Source organism: Mesoplodon mirus (assembly GCF_964341445.2).
Source record: "Mesoplodon mirus genome assembly, chromosome: 4".
NCBI classification, from domain to species: domain Eukaryota; kingdom Metazoa; phylum Chordata; class Mammalia; order Artiodactyla; family Ziphiidae; genus Mesoplodon; species Mesoplodon mirus.
The window spans coordinates 159,194,697-159,206,910 of record NC_138979.1 but is presented as its reverse complement, the minus strand read 5'-3'; the positions used below and the strand labels follow the sequence as shown (position 1 = coordinate 159,206,910).

General features: G+C 47.8%; 1 protein-coding gene across 3 annotated transcripts in view; it reads left to right on the top strand.

Annotated features, from left to right (window-relative positions):
- Positions 1-8,870: 8,870 nt before the first annotated feature.
- DPF3 (double PHD fingers 3) overlaps positions 8,871-12,214 on the top strand; it is a gene marked incomplete at both ends in the record, with an annotated part of 259,119 nt that continues 255,775 nt past the window's right edge. For all 3 annotated transcript variants that reach the window (XM_082618154.1, XM_082618156.1, XM_082618155.1), the window contains one exon: positions 8,871-8,902. In XM_082618154.1, the coding sequence (XP_082474280.1) occupies positions 8,871-8,902 (32 nt within the window). The remainder of the gene's footprint in view (positions 8,903-12,214) is intronic.

Genomic DNA, 12,214 nt, shown 5'->3' with positions numbered 1-12,214 from the left:
AACATACGGTGACTTTGGGAATCTAGGTACCAAAATAAATTTCATTTCTTGTCTAGACCTTAATAATCCCCTTTCATTGGATTTTTGCTTCTCCTCTTTACAGGAACAAATTGCTTCCATTCTGTTTCTTTTCTAGCAGTCCCACCTCACTCACCCTCTATCATTATTTTCATTTGGGTTCTGGACCCCCTGGGAGGAGCTGTCCCCAGGCTGGCTGCCCCCGTTGGCTTAGAAGCATTTAAAATGTACTGGGTCCTCTGTGGACTTCAGGAACATTTTCTCATCTTCCTTTTTCCTCTTGAGTAGAATAAACATGGAGTTGAGGTCCTTCTGCAGCTATGCAGGCCAGAGTTCATCGCCTAGAGCGTCAGAGTAGAAAACATCTGCAATTCAGCAAGCCTCTGTCCCCTTCTTTGCCAGAGCGTGGGACATTTTAGGTCCTGTGGCTTCTGTCCACCTCTCCGGCTTGTGGACACCTATTTTTATATGGTGGTGTAAATATATGCAGAACAACCAGACTTAGTATGTTCTCCTGTGCTTGGCTCTTCCACTCTTCCTGGATGAGTCCTGCCTAATGACAGAGGACAAGCCCGAGGTCATGTCAGTGGTGTGAGTGAGGGAGACAGGTGCCTCTGAGCGTTACCACACGTAAAGCAATACCCTGAGGAAAGCCCTCTTTGGGGGCTCTTGGGGCAGCCATTTTGCAGAGGAAAGGAAGTTTCTTTACCAGGAAGTGGCTGAGGGGGTGAGTTTATTTCTTTATGTGTGGATACAATCTGAAGGGAAATTGGTTCATTTATGTCTTGGTCCAAACATGGTTCTGGTCACTCCCTGTGGTGGTAATGGTGGAAGGAAGTTCCCCCCCCTCCCTGCTCCATTCTGTTCTTCTCTGCAGGAGGACCTTGCCAGGTGCTTTGATTTAGGATGCAAGAGCTGCCAGGATTTCAGATATGGTGTCCATGTGGATGAGCCGAGGGCAGACTTGGAAAATTTGGGCTTGGCAGGTAGAGAGAGGAGTTAGCTATCTTAAAAAAATAGACTCGGTGAGAGCTCTGTAACCAGTGCCTCTATCGGGAAGAACCGAGGACCACTTGTGACTGTCTGGCATTAGTGAGGGAGAAAAGGGGCCAGGGCCAGTCCTCAGAGTAGACTGATTACTCCCTGTGATTTGAGTGGAGAAAGCTCTTGTATAAAAATATCCCATTCGCTGACTTTCCTGGTGCCTGCGATTCTAATCAAGCCAGTGCTTCTGCGTGCGTGCGTGTGTATGTATGTGTGTGTATATCTCATGAAGTCTTGATCCCTTTCTTGTGAAAGTTTTTTTTAAATTAATTAATTTATTTTTGGCTGCGTTGGGTCTTTGTTGCTGTGCGCGGGCTTTCCCTAGTTGGGGTGAGCGGGGGCTACTTCTCGGTGCACGGGCTCCCCACTGCGGTGGCTTCTCTTGCTGCAGAGCATCGGCTCCAGGCGCCTGGGCTTTAGGAGTTGTGGCTCGTGGGCTCTGGAGCTCAGGCTCAGTAGTTGTGGTGCATGGGTTTAGTTGCTCCATGGCATGTGGGATCCTCCTGGAGCAGGGCTCGAACCCGTGTCCCCTCCATTGGCAGGTGGATTCTTAACCACTGCGCCACCAGGGAAGCCCTCTTGTGAAAGTTTTGAGGTGTCCTAGAATCCCCTCTTAAGATGCAACTACCCAGGAGGAGTTGCTTCTTTAAGCCGATTCAGAACATGCCCTGAAAGAAAGGGTGGAGATTAGCAGGAAGGGATTTGGAAGAGGCCCTTAATGGAAGGTAGAGCCCATTGAGAAAGGAAAAACCAGAGGAAAGGGGATATAAGAGAATCCCAGCCTAGGTCACCATACCCCCAGGGGAAGAGATTTATACTAATATTATGGGGGAGTTTGGACGATTTTTAGTAAGGCACGCTCCTCTCCCACAGTAGAAAGTCCTAGGGCTTCGCTGGCCTCCAGCCTTCAGGCCTTGACCTTGACTTCATACTTCTGTAGTCAAGGGGAGCTGGCTGCTGGCATTTCCAGGAGCCAGAAACCTGGCATTATCCTGGGCCCCTTCCATCTCCCTCAATCCCACAGCAAGCCAGACACCAAGTCCTGCAGGTTCTACTTCCTTAGAAATCACCACTTCCTTAGAAGTCACCGATCCTGCCCCTTATCTTCACCCCAGTGCCACCTACTGGCAGGTTCCCTGCCCTCCAGCTCAGCCTCTTTCCAATCTGTGGTCATATTGCTGCTGAAATGAGCTTTCTGAAAAGGCAACCACTTCATTTTCACCCCTAGCTTAAAATCTTTAAGTGTTGGGCTTCCCTGGTGGCACAGTGGTTAAGAATCCTCCTGCCAATGCAGGGGACATGGGTTCGAGCCCTGGTCCGGAAAGATCCCACATGGCAGGGAGTAACTAAGCCCGGCTGCCACAACTACTGAGCCTGAGCTCTAGAGTCCGCGTGCCACAACTACTGAGCCTGCGAGCCACAACTACTGAAGCCTGAGCTCCTAGAGCCTGTGCTCCGCAACAAAGAGAAGCCACCTCAATGAGAAGCCCGTGCACCACAACCAAGAGTAGCCCCCGCTCGCCACAACTAGAGAAAGCCCGTGCGCAGCAACGAAGACTGAACACAGCCAAAAATAAAAATAGATAAAAAACAAATAAACTTATTTAAAAAAATCTTTCAGTGCTACCCGATTGCCTTCCAAATGAATCTCCATATCTCTTATTATTGGCAACAGCCCCACCTCTCTAGCTTTTTCTGTCTCATTCGTCCCCCTGCAACTACCTTCCTACTATGGGATCCCCTGAAATCATGATGCCCTGTCACACCTCCCGAAGGTTTTATATGTGCTGCCACCTCTGCAGGGACATCTCTCATCCCACAGGTCATTGGGGACTCAGCTCGGGTACCACCTCTTTTTTTTTTTTAAATAAATTTATTTTATTTAGTTTTGGCTGTGTTGGGTCTTCGTTGCTGTGCGCGGGCTTTCTCTAGTTGTGGCGAGAGGGGGCTACTCTTCACTGCAGTGCACAGGCTTCTCATTGTGGTGGCTTCTCTTGTTGCAGAGCATGGGCTCTAGGCATGTGGGCTTCAGTAGCTGTGGCACGCAGGCTCAGTAGTTGTGGCAGCCGGGCTTAGTTACTCCATGCCATGTGGGATCTTCCCGGACCAGGGCTTGAACCTGTGTCCCCTGCACTGGCAGGCAGATTCTTAACCACTATGCCACGAGGGAAGCCCTCACCTCTTCTAAGACGACAACCCTGGCCTCCTGTCTGGTTGGTGCCTCATGTAACCCCACAGTGCCCCCTGTTCTTCTGCCTCAAGGCATCGTCACTGCCTTCTCCCCCTTCCCCTACTTTCAAATATGAGTCCTTTAAAGGTGGGGACTGTCTCAGGTCTCAGTATACCCCGAGGACCAGCAGAAAGGATCATAGTGGCACAGAGTAGGGAATCTACAAATATTTGATGAATGAATTAGACGTTCTTAGGCCATGTTTTGGGTCTGGAAGGCCTTTTACCCCTTGGCTCACTTCTGAAATCTGCCCAACCAGGGCCCAAATTAAATACGACTGTCTCCATGAAGCCTTTCCCTCCCACAGCATTAGAGGTACTTGCTCCCTCTACTGAGGTTCTTTGGCATATATCACTTCTCCCTTGTTTTGTGCCAATTTATGAAAATCTCGATACCATGAAACCTTGAAAACCCAAAGGAGTGCATGCGTTCAATAAATACCCAGGGGGGAATTCCCTGGTGGCGCAGTGGTTAAGAATCCATCTGCCAGTGCAGGGGACATGGGTTCGAGCCCTGGTCTGGGAAGATTCCCACATACCGCGGAGCAACTAAGCCCGGCTGCCACAACCACAACTACTGAGCCCGTGTGCCACAACTACTGAAGCCCACATGCTCTAGGGCCTGTGCTTCGCAGCAAGAGAAGCCACCACCACAATGAGAAAGCGTACGCACCGCAATGAAGAGTAGCCCCCATTCGCCATGGCTAGAGAAAGCCCCCATGTAGCAACAAAGACCCAACGCAGCCAAAAATAAATAAATAAAATAAATAAATTTATTAAAAAAAAATAAACACCCAAGGATGGGATTATGGGCACCATGCCAGGAAAAGGCGAGACTGGCTGGGCAGACAACTTTTCCCTTTTAAGTCACATCGAGTAATTACTCTGCTTACTTGTAGGGTTGGCCTACTATTTTTATTCTCTCTCCAGATGGATGGGAATTGCTTTTTTGAGGGTTGTTTCCACGTCTGGTTTATTTTTATTTTGCCACCTGTGCCTAGCACAAAGCCTCCCTTATAGAAAGCCTCCGATAGATGAGTGAATGAATGAATGGGGTGAGTGGAAGCAGCGTGCCTTGGTTTCAATTCGACTCTCCCTGAAACAGGAGGTCTGGCCCTAGGAGCATCTCCCATATCCAGATTTTGATTTTTTTTTTTTCCTGTGCTTTGAGATTTTGGAATGGATTAAGAACCCCTCCACCTCCATCCCCAAGAAGAGAGCAAACTAGATTACAGTTTTGATGCCCCCTCTTCAGCTCAGTGCCTAGAACATACCAGAGCTGGTTCTGGATCTCAGGGAACCAGCATGGCCTACCAGCTGCCAAGGCCATGATTGATTGTTCTGTGGATGAATGGAGAGATTGAGGGTGAGCTTGTTCTTGTTTTTTAAATACCTACAAGACTTCAAACTCCTTCAGCTCCCAGAGCCCGCTGGGAGCTGCCTTTATTTTGGATGGCTTTTGTAGCGAGCTTCCTCTTTCAAATGAACTCTTTGGCTGTTTGTGAGGCCTGCATCTCCTTCTCTTACTTCTCTTATTTCCATGTGCCTTAAAGAAGTCAGCTGGAAAGGCTGACACTTGCTACAGAAATGCCACTCTTCCCTGCTTCTGGATGAGCATCTCCTCACAGCTTTGATTCATTGTCTGCTGAAATAGTCTTCAAACTTTTTTTAAGAGAAAACAGATTCCAGTGCCCCTAGTGGTTCAGGTACTTGGGTCCTTGGTCCCACCCCAAATGATCCTCTAGATAGGTGGTGTGGAACACATACTTAAGCGGGACCAGGGAGTTTTGCTAACTGATGTCAAAGCTGAGTTTGAGAAGGCTACACAGGATGGATTAACGTGATTGAGAGAGGCCTCACCCTTCTTTACCAGGTCACATACACTGTCTAGAGCAATGCTGTACAATAGAAACACAACATGAATATTTTAAAATTTCTTAGTAGCCACATTAAAAAAGTTAAAAAGAAAGAGGTAAAATTAGTTTTAATAACATTTTTTTGGTAACCCAGTAAATCCCAAATATTGTCATTTCAACATGTAATCAATATGAAAATTATTAATGAGATACCTTACATTCTTTTTGGTCCTCAGTCTATGACATCTGCCACTTCCAGCACATCTGGATTCAGACTAGCCACATTTCAAATGCTTAGGAGCCACATGTGACTTATGGCTCCCATATGGGACAGCACAGCTCTAGACTCTCCAGGTGGGGTGGGGAAGTGTTTATTCTGGACCTACTCTGTCCTCCAAATGAAGCCACCTAACCAACTAAATCATGATGAAAGAGATGGGGAGGGATGGAGTGTATTCAAATATATGACTATCTATAGAGCTTTAGAGATGGGATTTCAAAAGTCTCTTGATATTACAGTCAGTAAGAGGGCATTTGGGGGGTTTAAGTAGTTAAACCCCCCAAACTGAACTAGTCCTACTTATTATTTCGTTCTCATCAAAGTTGTTCTTTGCTAATTTTTCTTGGATTAATGAGTTTAAAATCTAAACTTGACGGACAGTTTCACTTTCTGATGCATCTTTTTATTTGGATCCCCTTCATTCCTTATGCCAACAGGAAAGAATTAAATATCTGTATAAAAATAATAATCAGCATGTATTGAGAGCTTGCTATGCACCAGACACTTGACATGTGTTACTTCATTTAAGTAGGTAAGTAGGTTCTATTATTACTGCCATTTATCAGATGAGGAGACTGAGACATTCAAGTTCCTAAGTAAACTTGCCCAAGATAACCCAGCTGGCAAATGGTGACCTCAGGCAGGTGGATTCCAGAGTCCACACTTCTAAACCATATACAGCACTTCCTTGCAAAATTAATGTAAAATTTAACATTCTCCCCAAATTTTTAGGGTTCTTGTCTCATTTAAACATGTCTACTCTAAGCTCCTTTGCTTTTGGGCATTCTGGCAAAAAAAAATGTGCCTTTTTTTGTGAGGTGAGATCAGTACATTTTAAGTCCTATTTGAACAATTTGCTCTCATCGCAGATGGGATTAATCTGCCAATTGACAGAACGTGCCTTACTGTAGAAAAAATCTTGATCTATGACATAAAAACCAAAGTTAAATTAATAATAACTCTTATATGTCTTATAATTTATAAAAGGTGAATCCACAACAATTCTGTTTATTTAAAAGTCATACCTGTGTTGACAGAGTTAAAATGACGTTCCATTAGATTATAAAAGGCAAGGCTATAGTACTTAAAAAACCCAAATCCTGTCTTTAATTAATAATTTTTTTTCAATTCAATCATTATAAAATGTAACTTAAATGTTTAAATTCTGGATTAGTTTCTCAAAATGAAGACATATCTGTTCTGCCATTTTCAAGTGTGCTGGATATTTGGAAATTATGCTGGTTTCTGCATCTTGGCCTTAACTCAATAAATGACCATACATGCTTAGAGTATGTATTTTTTCTTTAATATGTAATATAAATTTGTCTTCCCTTTCCTATTGTAAGCCTTGTTCAGGGCAGGCACTACCTTTCCTGCTTATTTATCTAGCTGCATATATTAAAATGCACTGTTGTCTTCTAATCTGAATTGCTGTGCTTTTGATATCTCAAAGAGGCTTTGGGAGTTCTGACTGGTAGTTCAAACTCATACTTCTTGGGTCAGAAAACAGTGCTTGCTTTTTAATGTTGTCAAGGCCCATCTCAGAAAAGTATTAGCTTTTGAACCAAACCCTTGACAAATTAATAAGGACAGGATTTTTTGAATTTAAAGGGGATAACTTTTTCAAACTGCAAGAAGCTGTGCAAAGAAGTTACACAGGGAGGTTGGGGTTAGCAGATGTAAGATGCAGATGTAAACGATTATATATAGAATGGATAAACAACAAGGTCCTACTGTATAGCACAGGGAACTATATTCAATATCCTATGATAAACCATAATGGAAAAGAATATTAAAAAAGAATGTATATATATATGTATAACTGAATCACTTTGCTGTACAGCAGAAATTAATACATTGTAAATCAACTATACTTCAGTTAAAAAAAAGGTTACAAAGCAATCTATAGAACTTGACTCTGCTATTAACTAGGCAGAAAGAAGGGGTTAAAAATGTCAAGTCTTACAAACATACTGATTCAGTCCTGTTCTGTTTATCCGTAACTCTAATAGTGTATGGAGTTGAGCTCTGAAAGTTGTGGAACGTAAAAAAATTTTTATTTTATTTTATCCATTGCTCTGAGGGGAGCACTGAGAAAGGAAGTGAGAGGGCACAGCTTTGAAGAACTGGCAATTTGGCATCTCCTCTCCCCCCTTTTCGCTCCTCCCCCACTATCTTAGCTATTTGACCTGATTAAACAACTTTGGGACGGTAGCCAGATTTCTGTGTACTGACGAGGCCCCTATTCATGATTTAGTGCGATTTCATCCACCCCGACCTTCCAGGCTGCCCAGTGGAAGCTTGGCTTCGCAGAAGTCTCCTGATTTTGTCAGGGGTTCGCCAGTGAGGCGTTCGCACTGACTTGAAGCAGACAGAGACTCTCTGAACGCTTCGGGTCACATCGGATTATTCATTAGCAAATTCTTTTCACCTTCTATCTAATCAGTTAAAGTTGACGCCAGAATCGCATGTGCTACTCCCCGAAAGAGAGCCTGGCAACACCCAGCCTAGGTTCCACAACTTCTGTCTAGTTACTCGCTTTCCTAGGGGTAGAAAGCGTTTCCAAAGTTCCCTTAAACCTCTCCTCCCCTAAGCCTAAAAGGTCAGAGCGTCAGGCCCCAGTTAGCTCTCAAGCCAGCCGGAATCTGACCATTTCAGAAGTTTCTGGTGTGTGCGAGAACAGAAGATGTGGTAGTGGGGAACCGCCAGAGTGACCACCGCGCATTACGTAACGAAAGCCCAGGCTGCAGGAGGGAGCGAGCCTGACATTGAGACATTGCAGGGGGAGGGGAGTTGCTGTTCTGGAGTCGCCAGGAACGGCGGCGGCAGTTCAAGAAACCAAGAGAGGAAGGTGGCCGAGATAAAGACAACACTTCGGGAAGGAGAATATTAAGAAGCCGCAGGACCCAGAGTATTAGCAAACGGCAGGACACGTGTAGTAATTTGTTAGACGAAACGGCCGCCTTTCAACTTTTGCACGGGAACAAGGGGATTTGCCCTTTGGAGGATTAAAAACGTAACAGGAAAGCCAAAATCTAATGAATGGGGTTCAGTGGTTTGTTGGCAATACTTAAATATTTCTGTCCAGGACTTAAACATTTCTGTCCAGGAGCGCAACTCTCTGCAGTTATTTAGAAAGTAGGGATTCAAACCAAACTAATATACTCTCCCGCGCGTCTCCACTTTCCTCAATCCGAAAAAGAGCTGCTCGCGCGGTACTGCCCCTTTAAGACCCGCTTGCTCTCGGGCTCTACAAAAGGGAGTGACCTCTGGGCTTTGACAGCTCCCCTAATAACTACCACCGTGCAGGCCCCGCCCACCTGGCGACCAGCCGCGCCGATTGGCCGGCGGGCCGGTATCCCGTGCTCTGATTGGCTCTCCGCTTCCCCTGAGCAAACCTTTAGAACTCCGAGACAGACAATATTCTGTTACATTGTAGCAAAATGGCGACTGTCATTCACAACCCCCTGAAAGCGTAAGTAAGACTAAAAAATGTACATATTCCGCGTGGTTTCAATTTGAAAAAAAAAAGGCGCCTTCTGCGGGCCGAGCGCTGCCTATGCACTGCGCTTGCAGGCGCCTACAGCCGCGGCGGGGCTTCTCTCTTTTCTTTCAGCTCTTACTTCTTCATCTTTTTTTTTTTCCCCCCAACGCGCAGAAATGTCAGGAGATGCAATTAACAAGAAGAAAATTGTTACATCCGTGTTCTTCTAAATTGGCGGACAGAGAGAGAGGGGTTATCGGCAGGGAAGCCAGGAGCTCGAGCGCTCTACAGCTAGGGGATCGTGGGCAGCTCGGGGACAGCACGGTCCCCTGAGTCCCCGGCTTCGCGGGGCGGTGAGCGCGGCGCGGGGGGCGGCCCTGCTGGGGGTGAGCGCCAGGCTGGGGTGGCCTGGGTGCACTTGGCTGAGCCCCGCGCCTCCGGAGCCAGCGGCCCCCGCCCCACAGCTAGGTCCGCCGGGGTGAGCGGACCGCTGCAGCTCCGGAGTTTGCAAGGCGCTCTCTGCCTTCCGATCGCTTGCGGGGAGTTTGTGCAAACCTTCCGGAGTTGGGAGGACCGCAGGGGGAGCAGCGGGTCCCGGGAGCCCTGGGGCCCAGGTGGTTGCCCGGGGCTTTCCTGCCGGGGCAGCCCCCGGAGCGTGACGGCGCTTCGGGCGGTCGCCGGTGTGTCTCCGGGTGTGTTTGTGGGGGAGCTGGCTGTAGTAAATTAACGACTCGGGTTAACTTGGGGTTGATTTGGAGACCGGCAAGCTGCAGGTCGTATGAATGGTGTTCTCGCCTCCCCCGGGTGAAAAGCCGAAGCAGGCGAGAGGCAGCTTGGGGCTCCCTGCCTGAGCGGGCTGCGTCTGCTCCCGGCCAGACGAGGGGCAGGTGCCTCTGGCCGCCGCCGGGAGACTTTGAGCGGACGCCCAGATCCGGGACGGAGGGGGCGGGCTGGGAGAGGACACGCGGGGGCCAGTCCCCGGGTCCGACAGCCAATTCCTGCTCGCCTTCCTTCCCCCTCCTTTTTATCCTGGCTTCCTTCCTTCCTTCCTTCCAGTCGGTGGAACTGTTAAGCCGCCAAGTCCGCTCGCGATCGCGGAGCCGAGGGTGGCTTCGGAAAACTAGCGTCTCTCTAAAAGGGGTGCTATTGGCAGTAATGTTGGCAGAGGGGCGCTCCCTCCGGATCTCGGCGCGGCGTGGGTGGGTGGGTCTGCGCGCCTGGGATTAGGACTTCCCAGCTGGAAGTCGCGGGCGAGGGGAGGGAGAGGTGCGCGTGGGAGCCGTTTCGTGCCGAATTCTCGCGGGTGCGTGGCGGATACCCACCCAGGTTCTTTCAACTTAGCGCATCCGCGTCAGCACCCGGGGCTCCCCTAGGAGTTGAAAGCCAGGTTCGCACGCGGGGAGGCGGGAGGGCGGCAGGGGGTTCTTAACGCGAAGGAACGCGCGGGGAGAACGGGAGGTGTTTGCACCAGCTTATCTCCTATCGGTAATAGGGGAAAAGGGTGGGAATGTCCCAGATCTCGGAGTTTTAAATGTCTGTATATGTATCAACGCTGCTAAGAGGACACTGGAAGCTGAGGCTGATTACAGAGCAGCCCTCGGCTTCAGTTCTCGCTCGGAAGCTCGGATAGGATACGCTGCACTTGAACGCCACAGCGTTTCACCCAAGAAAGAAGATGTTTTATGGCAGAATAAACGGGCGTAACTTCGCCGCATCCCCTCTCCTGGTCGCTAGCGCTGCCACGCAGCTGATGCTGTGAGTTTTTACCGAACCCACAGCCGATTTGGAGTTTTCACATTTCCAGCCGAAAACGCGTAGCGGGGCTGATGCCTCCTGGTAAACTCAAGTTAGAGAAATCTATTTTCACATGTGAGCCAGGTTTGTTTCCTACTGGGAAAGCGGTACCCTAGTTATTACCCGGGAGCCCGCTTACGCGCGGGCGAGCGCAAGGTCTCTACACTCATTCCTGCCGCTCCAGTTTTTTATTTTTGCTTTTTGGACCAAAGAAGGGTGCGTATTTGGGGAGGGTGTCTGTGTGGGGTGGGGTTAGAAGTGGGGAAAGGGACAGAGAAGCGGGCTGGTTATTGGAATTAGTTCTGAATTATTACAATTGTACTTTGTATAATTAGAAACAGTTGCAATGTGATGTATTTGTAATTCTGTGTCGTCATACACACAACACCCCAGCCTGCTTTTTCTAGGTGGCAGTTGAATGGTCATTTATAATTAGCCGCTCATTTTTTTGCATCCCGACCCCTTTCCCTGGTGGTAAGGGTGTGTAAACAATACCCCCGACCAGCCGAGCCTCCTGCGCCCTAGATGGTTTTTAAACTGCTAACGTAGGAGCACGCATGTTGTTACTGCGAGACCTATAACATCTGCCTTTATTTTTAAAAACAACTTGTTTAATAGATCATCTTTATATGTTTCATTTGTTTTTAAAAGTTGCTGATCAGGAAACAATACACACGTGAATAAATTATGCATGGGCTAAATTAGAACAAAGCGCAGAGGCACATCCAGCGGAAGGGATGGATGGGGGTGCTGGGAGGAGGGGAGCAGGGAGAAAGGTTTGGAGAGCTATGTTTTTATCCGCCTGTGTCCCTCTTGACAATGAAACGGAGCTGAACAACATCAGCATTTTCTCTGTGTGCGTTCTGAGTCTTTCTCTCCCTTCCCTTAAAAAAAAAAAAAAAAAAAAAAGGCCAACACCAAGGACGCCCCCTATAGAAACTGGTCACACAAAGGTTTCCTCTAGGATTGGGGGATAAAGTGGTGGTAGGTAATGTTCTGGGAAGAAACAAGCCCAGGTTTCATGCAACACCTCTGTAGGGCTCTGCCTATGCTGGGTGTAGACCATTTTTCATTACACTAGCTTTTTCCACGTGGGACATTCAATAATTCAATAGCTTGAGTAACTGGATGGCACAATTTGAATCTCATTGCTTTGGGGTCTTCTGTAGGGCCCCAAGCTCCTGGAGCCACATCTCCTCTCTCAGCAGTTTAGCGCTTTCTTCCTGCCTGTCTTTGATCTCCCCTCAACTCCCTTTCTTATTCCTCCTCCTTGTACCCTTCACCCCCATCCTCTCTGAAGCTGGCAGCCTGGCTTTTCTGTCTGTTGTCGCCTTTAACATCTTATTACTGCCCAATAGGGTGTTAGAGGCAGAAACAGGAGCCGCCTGGACTGATCAGATCACAAAGGGGACACGGCAGGTGGCTCCACAACCAAGCAGTCACATCTGGGCTGATAGAATTTAAAAGCATCGATAGACATGTATGATGTGTAAATAGGTATTGCACATT